This window comes from Charadrius vociferus, unplaced genomic scaffold (assembly GCF_000708025.1).
Source record: "Charadrius vociferus isolate BGI_N301 unplaced genomic scaffold, ASM70802v2 scaffold1228, whole genome shotgun sequence".
Classification (NCBI taxonomy): Eukaryota; Metazoa; Chordata; class Aves; order Charadriiformes; family Charadriidae; genus Charadrius; species Charadrius vociferus.
The window spans coordinates 74379-90100 of NW_009649482.1; the positions used below are offsets into that span (position 1 = coordinate 74379).

Consider the following 15722-nt stretch of genomic DNA (forward strand, 5'->3'; position numbering starts at 1 on the left):
GAGAGCATGTGGCGTGTGAGATGTCACAGAGCGCCCTTGTCCACCCTGGCAGTGCCGGCGGATGCGCAGGCTGCAGGGGGTGCCTCGGGGACCATACAGTGAGCATTTGTTCTCTATTCATCCAAGCCCAACCCAGGCATAACCAGAATAGGAACCCGGGATGCAAGCCAGATAAAAAATCAAGCTGCCAGCCCCGATGCTGACATCATCTTAGAAAGGGGTACAGTGCCACACAGAGAAGGGGTCCCGCTGCCCAAGCTGTTGAGCATCTTGTCTGCCACAGGAGCTTGAAAGGTTTTGGCACCACTAAGGAAACATCCAGCATTTTCTAGCTGCAGGCTTTCAAAAAGTGCCTCTTCTAAAGAGGGTAAATGTTAAATCCTTTACTGCTTAAAATGTGAAAGGCGATTTGGAAGTAAAGTAGAGCAAAGCTAATTTTCAGTGCTTGCTAGCGAACAATAAATCCTTATGTGGTCTGTCCTATATTTGCTGAAGAGTTAATTGTTTTATTTACTTCATTGCCAAACTCACAGTGGGAAGTTTTGATCTGAGCTGTGACACGGCAAACACTGATGACATCCACTGCTTTGCACAAATAAATTTGATGCAAGAGATACATGATTTAAGTGGGAAAGCTTGAAATTTGGAATTTTATTTCTGTGAAAAATTCTGTCAGAAACTTTTCCAGTATTAAAATGTGCACGTATGTGTACATATATATTTATGTATATAATATATGCACATACATATTATATGCAGCTTTTGATTTCATTCAGAAATACAATTTTAAAAAAATAAAAAAGCAGCTTCAGAAGAAATGCTTTGAAATGTTCACATTTTTAAACACAGCATAAGCATTTTCAACTGTAATTTACAATGAAGTTTATGCAATATAAATTTGGAGTGAAAGCTGTTTGGAAATGAAGAAACAAGATTGAGTACGTTTTGTCTTGATTTTGTTAAATTAAAGATTGAGCTTGATAAATCAACAAACTTCTACTTGAAAGATATTGCAAATGTTTGGATGGTCTCTGACTTCAACATTACTTATTTGTTTTACTCTTCTTAAACAAAGAGTCAGCCTTTTGATGGTCACTAGGCACAAACTGTCTAGGGTCCTATAGGACCCTAGGAGGACCCTAGAAAATAAATATAACCATTTTTCAGTCAGAACAGCTTTGCCGGGCCCCAGCACCCTCACCTCAATAGCCACCACCATTGCTCAGTGTTCTAATATGTTTAAAGATTTAAGGTTTAAAAAGAAAAACCAGCCCCAGCTGGAAACCTGGGTTCTTTAGATACTGAAAAGACTTACTGCAAAATGCCGATGTATAGTGTTTTTAAACTGGTCATCATCTCTGTTGAGTTGCATCAGCTCATCTTGGGTCACGTGAATTAAATGGGAAAAATCCCTCCAAATTTTTCCTTGGAGTAGTTGCGAGATTTAATCAGGTTTAAGCTAACCAAAGGTTAGCAAAATTGGATTTTTTTTTTTTCTCCTCCACAGTGTCTTTGCTATGTGGTGTTCATTCAGCCATATCTCAATATTTGGTACACGTTCCTCTTGTTTTCTCTGAAGAGGCTGTGCTGTGACAGAGTTGCTGAAGGAACTGACTCTTGGGAACTATTTTTATGTCTTTAGGACAGCAGGCTCCTTTTCTGAGAGAAGCAAACTTCAGATTTGCCATTGTGTATGTGTGTGCCAAACTTTTTTACTCCTCAGTCTCAAAAAGAAGCTTTCACTGAACCAGTTAGTATGACAGGTATAATTCCTTCTGCAGCTTTAGGATGCTGCTGCTGCATGATCTGTGCTGATCCCTAGGAGAGATTTAATCGTAACTGTTCCCTTTCCATCTTTTAAACCCACTAGGTAAAAAATATCTTGCTGAAAATTCTCATATTCTGAGATTTTCTCAGAAAAGCTCAAAGCTTTCTGTTCTTCCTTCATGTTTGTTGTCTAGTGGGAAGAATTCTCTATCTTATCTTTAAAGCCTAAGACTCCTCTCTTCTTTCCACGGTGATGCTTTCCCTATTCCTAACATATTTGGAAAACTTAGATTAAGTTCTCTTGGAAAAAAAAAAGAAGAAAAAAAAAAAGTCATGCAGCCCGATTTCTGACACTCTTCTCCAGCTGACTGGAACTCCCTGACAAAGATATGATGCAGCTGAGATTCAGGGTTCTTGAACTGAGTTTTCCTGTTGATTTGTTCCAGTCTCCACTAGGAATTTTTCACTGATACTCTGATGTTATTTTTTAAAAAAAGGATAAATAGCAATGCTAAAATTGGTTTCCATAATTGCAAACTATAGAGAAAATTGGGAAGGAAATCTCCACAAACTGAAACCTTTGAAGGGAAGAATGCATCGCAAAATAGGTACAGCTACTTTTTAATTGCTTTTATTTTCATTTTAAGATGATAAATATCCTTACTGCAGGCTACTAATTTCAATGTCAAAAAACCCCCACCAACTGTACTGAAAAATAGCTGCAATCCCCAGAAGTTTGCTGCGAGTGGAAATAAGAGTATAGTATTGTGTAGGATGAGAAATATAACTACCATACTTGGAAACAGCAGACACATTAATATTCAGAAGTTGTGCTCAGGGCTTAGTCAGAGCTTTGGTTGTTTTTGTTTTTTTTCATGGAAGTAGAAGCATCTATTTATAACTTTAAACAGAAATTGGTTAGTTTAATCCATAATTATTGGACCAGAATAAGTAAAATTTAGTAGATCTATGTATTTCATTTTACCTAATGTCCAAGTTGGTATATGGGTTTTAAAAATTGCATGTTTTCTCTAGAAAAAATCCTTTCCATCTGAAAGAATTATTTGTTGCCAGAACACATTTATGTTCAGAAAAGAAATGATCATAAAGATTCCAATTAATTCTGTTATAGTTTTCCTTCATGATCGAATATGACAGCTGAGATCCAGTAATCCAGCAGGATCAATTCTCTCTGATTAATTTAAGCACACACTGAAACACTGTGCTGCTTTAAGACCAAGTTGTTTTCTTGAAGGAAAGGCTCTCTGGCTGTAAGCACTATATTTATTTTTACGCTAGTGCAATCTACTGTTAGTTGCCTGCTTCCATGTGAACATAGGCACAGTGGACCCATACACCTTAAAAAGCCAACTGCCTTTGGTGTGTAATGTATGGATCTTTATTATCCATACGACTTCTCACCATAAGGTGAGACGGCCCTTTAAATTAACCAAAACTCAGATTTTCATGTACATGTGTAGCTCATCTTGTCAGCCTGAAGGAAGAAATACCGTCATTATCTGATGGGAGCAATGCAGTTAACACCTAAGCCTGCTATACCAGGTGATAACAACTAGAGTTCAGCTGAAAGTTTTTGGGGAGAGCAGACCTGGGGCAGACTGCTTGGTGGAAAAAAAAAAAAAAGCAAGCTAGTGAGGAGGCTTTTGCTAGGCAGCTCTCAGAGGCTCCCCAGGACAGGTCTAACCAAGAAATATGGGGAGAGCGGCCACCTTTTAAGAAGATGCTCTTGGCAACGGGGAAGATTGCTCTATTTTGGATTTTCTCAACAAGAGTGGGCTGAAACAAGGAGGTGAGCAGCAACAGGGAAACAACGTCAAATGGAGAACGGTATCAATACAGTTGTGGTACTCGGCTGTCCTCTTCTGCATTACAGCACAGACTCTGTTGTGCCTAAAGTGGAGCGCCGTGTATCTAAGGAGACAGACTCTTCCTGGATCATAAAATAATGATGAGGTCTGGCCCTGTTTTTTTTAATTCTTAAGCCATCAGTCACCTGTACACAAGAAAAATAGGCTGACTTTTTAAGGTGTTTTTTAACATGGCTTCTATTTTTATTCTAACAGTTTCTGCCTGCAGTTGATTGCAGGTTCTAATAGAGGCCATGTTTTGAAAGCCTGTCTGTAAAACCAGGGGATCATCATATGCTTTAACGCCTTAATACTTCTGAGGAGCAGCCACTGCTCAAAAGCCTGAAGGAGTCTGAATCACTGCTTGGAACATTTTGTGAGATGGCATTAATACCCTCTCAGTCTCCAAAAGGCTTGTCTTTTCCTTCAGTAAGATACATGCTGGCGGATTTGACTCTCTTCCAAATACTGCCTGGGGGGATGCTGATAGGAAAGGAAATACTTTTTAAAGGGTTTTTTTCAGAACTGACAGCTTTGAATTCTCAGAATTAGTAATACAGCTGCTCATAAAGGGAACACGGAGCATGCCGTTTTCCCTGTGTGTATAAACACAGGGCTGAGATATGGCAACAGTGGGAGAGAAAGAGCAGAAGACCTGGTAGGCTCAGGATCCTGTTGGGAAAGCTGGGAAAGCAAGAAGGATCCCATCTCCTCGTGACTTCCTTTGCTTCCCAATTCACAACTCTGAACAGGACAAAGGCATAGAGGAAAAAGTTGGAGCATTACACTTAAAACTTGAAATGGGGGTCTTTCAGAGGTGTTATCATGAGTAGCAAATACCCGAGCAGATCAAACTTTACGTTTTTCTTGTTTGCTTGCTTTAAGATGTTGTGCATTAAAATTTCTCACGTTCTCCTCCATGACCTCTTCTGCTTTTCAACATACACATTTCTCTGTGGATATTCAGAAATGAACTTACTAGGTCAGAACCAGTGGTTTGTTAGTTATACTACCAATCCTGCTTTTTCTGCCTTGCCTTTAAAAGGATGGCTTTTGCTTAGAGTTAAGTGCTGGGGATGGGGAGCCCTGGGAGTTGCATGTGCTCAGTCTCCTGATCTGTGTTACATTCCCACACGATGGGTTATTTAATCTAATCTGTGGAAACGTACACAGCCATTTGTTTACTGTATTTGCATTCAGTAATCAAGTCTTAATGAGAGTTTGCAACAGTCCAAAGATATAATTAAATATTGTGAAGGATTCGTAGAGCTATTCATGGGAAATGTAAATTCAAACTCCATTGAGAAATGTGTATGTACCAGTGGAAAGGCTTATAGTTGATTGATAGTTGGCAGTGATGCAGTTCATGCCTATTAAAATTTGTGGAACATATGTCATAATAGATTCATTATCATCACTCTAGCTGACTAGGCATTTAGTGCTTGGGCACTAAGTAATTCTTCAGTGGGTAATGTGTAAAGTCATGACCTCATGATAATGCAAATTGTAACAGAGGCTGGGACTGCATAGCCCTGCACAAGTTATATGTACCTCTCTCTGACTTAATTTTTTGGTTGGCTATGTATGACTAAAATCTCTTTGAAGCCTTCAAGTTGTGTATGCAGAGTGAGGGAGTGGAAGAGATGAATGTGATTGCAGTTTGGTATTCAGCACGGGTAGGATGAGATCCCGGGTTTCTTACTTTGACTCTGTTGCAGGTGGAGAGAGAGAAGGCCATTCTCCTGGCCAACCTGCAGGAGTCTCAGACGCAGCTGGAGCACACCAAGGGAGCCCTGACCGAGCAACATGAGCGAGTGCACAGGCTCACAGAGCACGTCAACGCCATGAGGGGGCTGCAGAGCAACAAGGAGCTGAAAACTGAGCTTGACTGTGAGAAGGGCCGAGACCCCGGCGAGGAAGCACACGACTATGAAGTGGACATCAATGGCTTGGAGATCCTAGAATGTAAATACAAAGTAGCTGTTACTGAGGTGATTGACCTTAAAGCAGAAATCAAAGCCTTAAAGGAGAAATATAATAAATACGTGGAAAACTATACTGAAGAGAAGGCCAAGTATGAGAGCAGAATCCAGACATATGATGAACAGGTGACGAACCTGGAGAAATCGACCAAGGAAAGCCAGGAAAAAATGATCCACATGGAAAAGGAATTGCAAAGGATGACAAGCATAGCAAATGAAAACCATAATACCCTCAACACCGCCCAGGATGAACTTGTGACATTTAGCGAGGAGCTGGCTCAGCTCTACCATCATGTCTGCCTGTGCAACAACGAGACACCGAACAGGGTCATGTTGGACTATTACAGGCAAAGCAGAGTCACCCGCAGCGGGAGCCTGAAAGGACCGGATGACCCTCGAGGTCTCCTTTCCCCGCGGCTCGCCAGAAGGGGGGTGGCGTCACCCGTAGAAGCCAGGACCCCGACTGAGCAGGTGACGAAAGAAGCCACGGAGCCTGGCAAGGAGCAGAGCCCGACAAAAACACCTACCATTTCTCCTGTCATCACAGCCCCTCCTTCCTCCCCCGTCTCTGATACCAGTGACATCCGCAAAGAGCCGATGAACATCTACAACCTCAACGCCATCATAAGGGACCAAATCAAGCACTTGCAGAAGGCTGTCGATCGGTCGCTGCAGCTGTCGCGCCAGCGTGCTGCAGCTCGGGAGCTGGCGCCCATGATTGATAAAGACAAGGAGGCCTTAATGGAAGAGATACTGAAACTGAAATCACTCCTGAGTACAAAGCGGGAGCAGATCGCAACCCTGAGAGCAGTGCTGAAAGCCAACAAGCAGGTAAGATGCTAATAAAGCAGTCAGTCAGGAATGTCTGCTATTTACACAGGTCACTTAGAAGCTTTCCCAGGAGTATTTCAGAGGAGAGATTTTACTCACAGGTTATTTAGCCTCTCACTCAATCATGGCAAGGGCAGACCTCTCCTCCTCCCCTCCCTGCCTCCTCTTTAAGCTCTACAGCTCTGCTTTTCTCAGCACCCACTGTTCACCGAGGGCACGGGCAGAAGAGCCTTTCCTGTGGAGCGAGAGACAAGCAGAGGGGCAGGGAGGCATCACCTACCACCCAGCCTGATGCACGGGCATGTTCCTATTACTGTTGTGAAAACAAAAACGTTTCCAACATCGGAAACCAAAACGGAGTGCGTGTGGAGAGGCTCCCGGGGGGCGCGCTGGTCCCTCACCAGGGTAGGTACCGCTCTCGCGATGGGGAAGGCAAGCGTAGGGGAGACCACCTGGGCCAGCACCTTAGCAGCTGCACGTGGCCCCACTGGTGGGATTTAGTAGAGCAGGTGATCCAAGCAACCCGTTGAGTTCTTCTTGGCTTTCGGTAATGCTCCACAGACTGCAAAACCTGAACACCCCCCAGCAAATTTAAGGGGATTAAAAATGAATGCCACAAAAACTGAAGCGTGCCTCAGGAAGAAAATAGCAGGCATAAGAGTGTGACCAGTGGCTTTGGACTGTACAGAAGCCAGGCATTTCTTTGATAAGACAGCAGGTGAAATGCTGAGTTATTTTCGTTACAGGTGATTGGAAAATTTTAAAATTATTTTTCTTTTTAGTCAGAAATAATTTCTCCTGCCATTGTCACATTTTTAATCCTTTAAGAAATCAGTGTTTTGGGTTTTTTTTTTTTTAAGAAAAAACATCACTACATGATAAAGCTGACTGAAAGAGTAACTGCAGTTTTTTATTTTGGGAAGAATTCATTATAAAGTTATATTTTAAGAGAATAAAAAATTTCAAATGGTTATTTTGAAAATTTTCACAGCTTAAAAAAGAATAATCATTGAACCACTTTATTTTTGATGGTTCACCAATGCAAATAAGCGAAGAATTACAGCATTTTGTATCAAATGCCAAAAGAGGACCATGTAACAGCGTGTTTTTCAAGAGTACTGTCAGTTTTCTTTTGCATAGTATATCCTTCCAAGCCCTTTGTATCCATTAGATTCCAGGTCTGCAAACACTCTAAAAAGTTAAATTTAAGCATTCAAACAGTTTTATTTACTTCAGTGCATGCCCTTATGTCCAAATTAAGTCTGCACGCATGAGGCTGCAGTGGCAGAGTCATCGTTCCAGATTGCCTGGGACTCTTCTCATCTAAAAACAGTGTAGTGGTCACCACATGGGGGCATGAATCCTGGTTAACAGCTTGGGATTCTATTAGCTGATGACAGTGATGGGTTTTCAGTGTTAAAATTCCCAATAGACAAGTAGTTTGAAGTTACAGTTTCAAGTTAAATTGATTGTTGGATCTGTAACTCCATTTCTAGAGTACTGGGGATTTTTAAATTGCAGCAATATTTCAATATACGTTGAGTCTTTTATAGCATTTCCCCCCTTCTAATACAACACATGTTAAATATTAATTCAAGTAATTAAATACCATCTCTAGCTAAGCAATAATAGCTCTGAGCAATTATATGTGGATTTTTCATGTAATTAAAATGTAATTAAGATGTTATTGAGCTATATGTATTTAGATTCTCAATTAAAGATTTTTTCCATTAGCATAGAGCTATCATTTATTTTTTTATACTACCAGAGAATCTAGCTCAGTCTTGCTCTTTTATTGCTGTTCAGAAATAAAACATCACCCTACAGTGTGCTCACTGAAATGGGAAAGACAGATTTGCTGAGTAAGGAGGTGCTATTAATTAAACTTTTATATACTGGATAGCAGCATAGCTATTGGTAACTGTACAACCGGGTATAGAATCTTGCAATATTGTTCATCCCAACTTAATATCCTCCTCAAACTTTCAAGTTAAAAAACAATAACATAAAAGTATAGGAGAGATTTAAAGTTAGGGGTGGGGGGTATTTATTATGCGCTAGCGGTACTGCTGGCCTCGAGTGATGGGTGTTTCCCAGGATCCAAAGCACATCTCCTGTTCAAAAAGCAGGAGTCAAGATTCATCCCATTGAGTTCTTCCCCTCCAAAATAATAAGTTTCTAAGCAGCAATAGGCTGGGGATATTTTTGCCTTTTGTGTTTCAGTTTAGATGACCCTACAGAGGACATCTGGTTCAGTTTTTCACGCGTGCTCCAGAATTTTGATTTGTTAAAACCTTCTTTAGGCCCTAATGAAGCTGACATTAATATGAAATTATGTCTTTTCATCCCTTACATAGTATGGTAAGACACTGCTGGTGCCCAAGATAGGAGGGGAGGGCTGTGGCAGCCCCTGCAAGAGGGGCCGGCGGGGGGGTTGCACTTAGGTGACCTTTAAAGGTCCCTTCCAACCCAAACCATTCTATGACTGCATGATTCTAAAGGCACTGTAAGAATGGTAAGACCTGGCCTTCCTAGAGGATCTCACCATTCCCACCTAGGGGGAAAGACCAACAGCAGGCCCCTGGGTCTGGTATTTCGGGCTGTATTTCAGCAATGAAGTCACACCCTTAACCAGGGAAGCACGGGGGCTCTCTAGTGACCACCAGAAGCATTGCAACATCAGATTAAAACCGGAATTGTAGTCCTTTCCTGGCAACACACTTCGCTGCAGTGCACTGACATCCTCTGCCATCCAGGTGCGCAGGGGCAAATGGCTCATCAGAAGAGAACAAGAGCAGAGTTTCCACCTCCAGAGTTGAATTGTGTGCACTCCTCTTCACAGTGACTTACCCGGCTGCAGGGCAGCCCCGAAGGAGTCTCTGTTTCTGTCTTCTCCTGCCGCGGTGGCCCTGGCACTCCAGCAGGGCGGTTTTCAATCTTGGACAGCACACAATAAATTTCTGTTTGCACCTGACAAGATGTTGCCTAGTTTAATGCATTTGGCAATATCTGATGATATTTCTTTTTAATCTAGCTATATTGTATTTGGTAATATTTTCAAATAAGCATTAAGTGTTAGGCTAGGCTGCAAACAGACGACACAAAACTCTATAATACAAAAAAAAAAAAAAAAGGAAAAGAGGGCAAGATTTGCTCTCAGAAGCTGCAAAACTAAGCCCAGGAAAATAGATTATAGAACCAATTGCTCAAGATAGCAAGGCACGTATGCCTTATTAGCTTGCTTGCTTACCTTGTCTTGATTTATATACCCATTTATTCATAGCCATAATTACAGTGTCAGCACCAGTTTTTTGGAGCAAGCCCAAGTAGCACTAGCGTTAACAAGTAGCATAAATTGTGAAGTAATATCAAATTAATGATATAATAACTTTTAGGACCAGTTCAATAATAGTTTTCATTTTGATTTCTAATGACATTCAGAAAGCAAAGCTGCCTATGAGGGGAATTTAATATCCTGAAGTTCTGACTGAAAAACGATCACTTGCTCTCGTAGGTAAATGGTTTGATGGGAAGGAGTTGAGTCAGCAAAACCTTCACATCTGTATTGGCAGTAACTGTGCTGTCTCCGGCTCCCATAACTGAGATACCTGTAAAAGCCCATCAGAAAAGATAGCTGGATAATTCCAGACATATGGTACCTAATCTAGAAATCTAGAAACGAAAGCCCTGATGTTATATAGAGAGAAAGCTGGGTGGAAAGATCTAGTAGCACATATGATTTCTGCATTAAACAGGCTACTGTTCTGCTTTCTTGTCTGAAAAAATAGAGTACTTACCACTGTAGGACTCAACATCAATTTTTTTACTCAGTTTGCTTCTTACACTGTTAATGTAAGGTAAATGAGATACAAAGTTTTCTTAGGATGTGAAATCTGTATAGAGAAAATGAGGTTTGTTCACAGATTTCAGGATTAACATGGCGACCTTTAGGCAGCTGGGTTTGGGCAAACATCTCTTCAGTAAGGATGAGGAGGATGTCGTTAGTACTCGCAGTGCCGTGGGTCCTGGGGCTGGGGTGTGTGCCCACCTCAGGCTGTGCATCTCTGGCTTGATTTGGGGGATTGGGGGTGGGGGGGGTAGGTGTTCACAGATTTCAGGATTAACATGGCGACCTTTAGGCAGCTGGGTTTGGGCAAACATCTCTTCAGTAAGGATGAGGAGGATGTCGTTAGTACTCGCAGTGCCATGGGTCCTGGGGCTGGGGTGTGTGCCCACCTCAGGCTGTGCATCTCTGGCTTGATTTGGGGGATTGGGGGCGGGGGGGGTAGGGGGAAGGGCTGAGCTCTGCATGCACCAGCTCTCTCTTCCTGGGTAGTGTTTCACACTCCACAGGAGTTTGGGTGTTGGAGCTCTCTGCTCCCTCCCGGCCTTGCTGTCAGCTCTAGGTGACTTCTTCTGCACAGCAAATGCTAGGTGCTCTGTGAGCCGTTAACCCTGTGTCTGCCTGAGTAGTTCATTTGCCCCGTTCTTCAGCATGAGCGGTCTCCTGACAGGTGTGTCATTACCCCCTCTCCTGTCTTACTGCATTATTTCTTCACTGAAGAGTGTTCACACATTTTTCCACGTGTTCATCTTCTTGTGCTCCCCATTTCCAGGTATGTTGCTCAAAGGTTTCATTTTTATGTAGAGTAAGGTTCTCTTAATTTCTCTGACACAGTTTTGTAGAGCACCACCATTTAAAATCAAATGCTTCAGGAAGAGCTGTTACAAACAAAGCCAGGTCCTGGTTGTCTGCTTCCTTCTGGCACCAACTCCTTGGAGATGTTGCCCCATCTTTCCTTTCAGAGCACTCTCTGAACACACCGTTCACCCCAGGTGTTTGAAGTCTAGATTATCCTGCAGAACTGGGTTCAGGCACAACCACACGTATGTGGTTCAATGAGCACAATTTTGGACACTGGCTGAGAGGGGGAACAAAGAGAAATAATTTAGACTAGAGCTGCTGCTGGAGGAAGAGTAACATGAAGCTATGGCTTCAGTTCATTTTGCGCCTGGTACTCCTGGCAGTCTACCAGTACAGCTGAGGTGACCAGACACAAAGGTATCTCTGAAAAGCAGAGTCCAAGTTCTTCTTCCCTCAACCCCTCTCCCCGTCACACATTCTGGCTTCAGCTGAGTTTTCTGCCTCTTCAGGCTCCCCAGACTGGCTCACAGTAGGCAAGGAAGACAACTACCCGCTGTGCAATGGGTAGGGATGGGGAAAAGCAGGGTAATTATCTTTTTGGTGGCAGCTAGCCAATATAGATTGTCTTGGCTGCATTGTAAAATATCATCCTCAGAGCCGAGGAGTCTGACAGCAATCAGCTTCAGTCAGCATCCAGGTCCCAAACCGATGAGCTGTAGGTAACCTGAGCATCCGCACAGTCAGGCTCCCACCGGCTCTTACAAGGACCTCTTGAGCCTCACGCTAAAGCGATGCTCTGCCGCTCTACTGGCCCTGGCTGCAGGTTTCCAACAGAAGCTACCCTTGCTTGCTTGCTTCCCCCTTCTTTCTCTTGCCTGTTAAAAATATATTTTTGATAGTTTTATTTACTTCTCTAGTAGAGCACTTGTACCCATTGGTTCTTCACTTAGGAGACTTTCAGAAGGGAGACCCTCGGCAGCCTGCAAAGGGGTGTGTACAAAAGCTTATCGGGTGCGTGGAGAGCCACCAGGCACTTCCAACGAGTTTTGCAATTTATGCTTTGCTTTCCATATGTTGTTTTATGGAAAACTCCAACAGGAAGAAAAAAAAGGTTTGAAGATTTGACACAGTACTTCCTCTGTTACCTTTATTTACCAACTAAATTATATTTCTAAGTTATTTTTCATCCTGTAGTGTTACATGTCTATTTAACTTATCCTGACATCCAGACTAAAACATAGGGATCACAATGATCAGACAGATTCAGTGATGTATAGATTATTTGGTTTACATGGAATATGTAATCTCACTGCTGAAACAATTTAACAATTTTTTTTTAAAGTCTAGCATGGCACCTATCTTTAAATAATTTTCATTCCTAAACAAAGGAAAATCTTTCACATGAATTCTGTATTTGAAGATCAGGTATAATAGGTTAAGGGACAAGGCGTTGTATTTCTCTTGCAAAGCAAAGACATCTGAATTCCTGCCTTAGGGGCAAAGCAGAACTTAGTTTGAGCTATAGTCTACCTGTACTCTCATAAATCTCTTCTGAGATATAGTGAGCTGAAAATTCTTAAATAAACCTGATTTAATCGTATCTGTTAAATAGGAATTTGTCTTCTGATGCACTATCTCCTAGATTTCCCTTCAAAAAATAGTTTTATTAAACATAGTTAATCCTTCTTCTCCAAGTTAATTTATGAGTGTATGTTTTTGCTCATGGCTGAAAACAGATAGAAAGCTGACAATTTTTGCTTTATCCTTCCAAGGTGTAGGATGGTGTCTACATCCTATGTTATACCAAATCATATGTCAGCAAGGTTGAGAAAAGCTGAATTTATTTGAATATATCCCTAAGTGGTTGATTTTTTTAACGTGTATTGCTGATGATTTCAAATTTGGCACGGAAAAGCCTATCTATTTAAAATGACAGGTAGTTACTAGTGATTTTTTAAAAATCTCTTCTCTCAATGTAAACTAGTGAGAAAGTAGAGAAAACATTATTGGTGAGTGTACAATTGGAAAAAAAAATGAATTACTTTAACACAGCCATTTCTAACTGTGCTATTTCCCCAGACACAAATGAATGGAGTTGTATTTTAGTAGGAGGTGCTAATATGTCCTTTTGCAAAGAGACATTGTTAGTGGGAAATGTATTGCATTTCAGAAAACTGAGTTTAAAATAGGTTTCCAACTGTTTGGCCATTAGCATCTTTTGTCATGTCCCCTTGCTGTTTGCTTTAAACTAATGTTCTTCTGCACTTCTCTCACCTGGTGATGGCTCAAGAACTCACAAATCAACAGGGGAAATTGATTGCCTACGGGAAATGCTGCAACTTATGCACTAAATGAAGTGAAAAAATAACTATAACCTCCTCTGAGTAAATGTAAAAGGAAACATTTTTTCCTTCATCTCATTCGGGGGGGGGTAGGGGGAAGGGCTGAGCTCTGCATGCACCAGCTCTCTCTTCCTGGGTAGTGTTTCACACTCCACAGGAGTTTGGGTGTTGGAGCTCTCTGCTCCCTCCCGGCCTTGCTGTCAGCTCTAGGTGACTTCTTCTGCACAGCAAATGCTAGGTGCTCTGTGAGCCGCTAACCCTGTGTCTGCCTGAGTAGTTCATTTGCCCCGTTCTTCAGCATGAGCGGTCTCCTGACAGGTGTGTCATTACCCCCTCTCCTGTCTTACTGCATTATTTCTTCACTGAAGAGTGTTCACACATTTTTCCACGTGTTCATCTTCTTGTGCTCCCCATTTCCAGGTATGTTGCTCAAAGGTTTCATTTTTATGTAGAGTAAGGTTCTCTTAATTTCTCTGACACAGTTTTGTAGAGCACCACCATTTAAAATCAAATGCTTCAGGAAGAGCTGTTACAAACAAAGCCAGGTCCTGGTTGTCTGCTTCCTTCTGGCACCAACTCCTTGGAGATGTTGCCCCATCTTTCCTTTCAGAGCACTCTCTGAACACACCGTTCACCCCAGGTGTTTGAAGTCTAGATTATCCTGCAGAACTGGGTTCAGGCACAACCACACGTATGTGGTTCAATGAGCACAATTTTGGACACTGGCTGAGAGGGGGAACAAAGAGAAATAATTTAGACTAGAGCTGCTGCTGGAGGAAGAGTAACATGAAGCTATGGCTTCAGTTCATTTTGCGCCTGGTACTCCTGGCAGTCTACCAGTACAGCTGAGGTGACCAGACACAAAGGTATCACTGAAAAGCAGAGTCCAAGTTCTTCTTCCCTCAACCCCTCTCCCCGTCACACATTCTGGCTTCAGCTGAGTTTTCTGCCTCTTCAGGCTCCCCAGACTGGCTCACAGTAGGCAAGGAAGACAACTACCCGCTGTGCAATGGGTAGGGATGGGGAAAAGCAGGGTAATTATCTTTTTGGTGGCAGCTAGCCAATATAGATTGTCTTGGCTGCATTGTAAAATATCATCCTCAGAGCCGAGGAGTCTGACAGCAATCGGCTTCAGTCAGCATCCAGGTCCCAAACCGATGAGCTGTAGGTAACCTGAGCATCCGCACAGTCAGGCTCCCACCGGCTCTTACAAGGACCTCTTGAGCCTCACGCTAAAGCGATGCTCTGCCGCTCTACTGGCCCTGGCTGCAGGTTTCCAACAGAAGCTACCCTTGCTTGCTTGCTTCCCCCTTCTTTCTCTTGCCTGTTAAAAATATATTTTTGATAGTTTTATTTACTTCTCTAGTAGAGCACTTGTACCCATTGGTTCTTCACTTAGGAGACTTTCAGAAGGGAGACCCTCGGCAGCCTGCAAAGGGGTGTGTACAAAAGCTTATCGGGTGCGTGGAGAGCCACCAGGCACTTCCAACGAGTTTTGCAATTTATGCTTTGCTTTCCATATGTTGTTTTATGGAAAACTCCAACAGGAAGAAAAAAAAGGTTTGAAGATTTGACACAGTACTTCCTCTGTTACCTTTATTTACCAACTAAATTATATTTCTAAGTTATTTTTCATCCTGTAGTGTTACATGTCTATTTAACTTATCCTGACATCCAGACTAAAACATAGGGATCACAATGATCTAATGATCAGACAGATTCAGTGATTATTGGGTTTACATGGAATATGTAATCTCACTGCTGAAACAATTTAACAATTTTTTTTTAAAGTCTAGCATGGCACCTATCTTTAAATAATTTTCATTCCTAAACAAAGGAAAATCTTTCACATGAATTCTGTATTTGAAGATCAGGTATAATAGGTTAAGGGACATGGCATTGTATTTCTCTTGCAAAGCAAAGACATCTGAATTCCTGCCTTAGGGGCAAAGCAGAACTTAGTTTGAGCTATAGTCTACCTGTACTCTCATAAATCTCTTCTGCCTCATTAGTGAGCTGAAAATTCTTAAATAAACCTGATTTAATCGTATCTGTTAAATAGGAATTTGTCTTCTGATGCACTATCTCCTAGATTTCCCTTCAAAAAATAGTTTTATTAAACATAGTTAATCCTTCTTCTCCAAGTTAATTTATGAGTGTATGTTTTTGCTCATGGCTGAAAACAGATAGAAAGCTGACAATTTTTGCTTTATCCTTCCAAGGTGTAGGATGGTGTCTACATCCTATGTTATACCAAATCATATGTCAGCAAGGTTGAGAAAAGCTG

General features: G+C 41.9%; 1 protein-coding gene across 1 annotated transcript in view; it reads left to right on the top strand.

Annotated features, from left to right (window-relative positions):
* Positions 1-15722, top strand: part of BICD1 (bicaudal D homolog 1 (Drosophila)) — a gene marked incomplete at its 5' end in the record, with an annotated part of 118291 nt that overhangs the window by 72808 nt on the left and 29761 nt on the right. Inside the window, one exon of the mRNA XM_009889903.1 lies at positions 5354-6448. Coding sequence (XP_009888205.1) covers positions 5354-6448 — 1095 coding nt within the window. The remainder of the gene's footprint in view (positions 1-5353; positions 6449-15722) is intronic.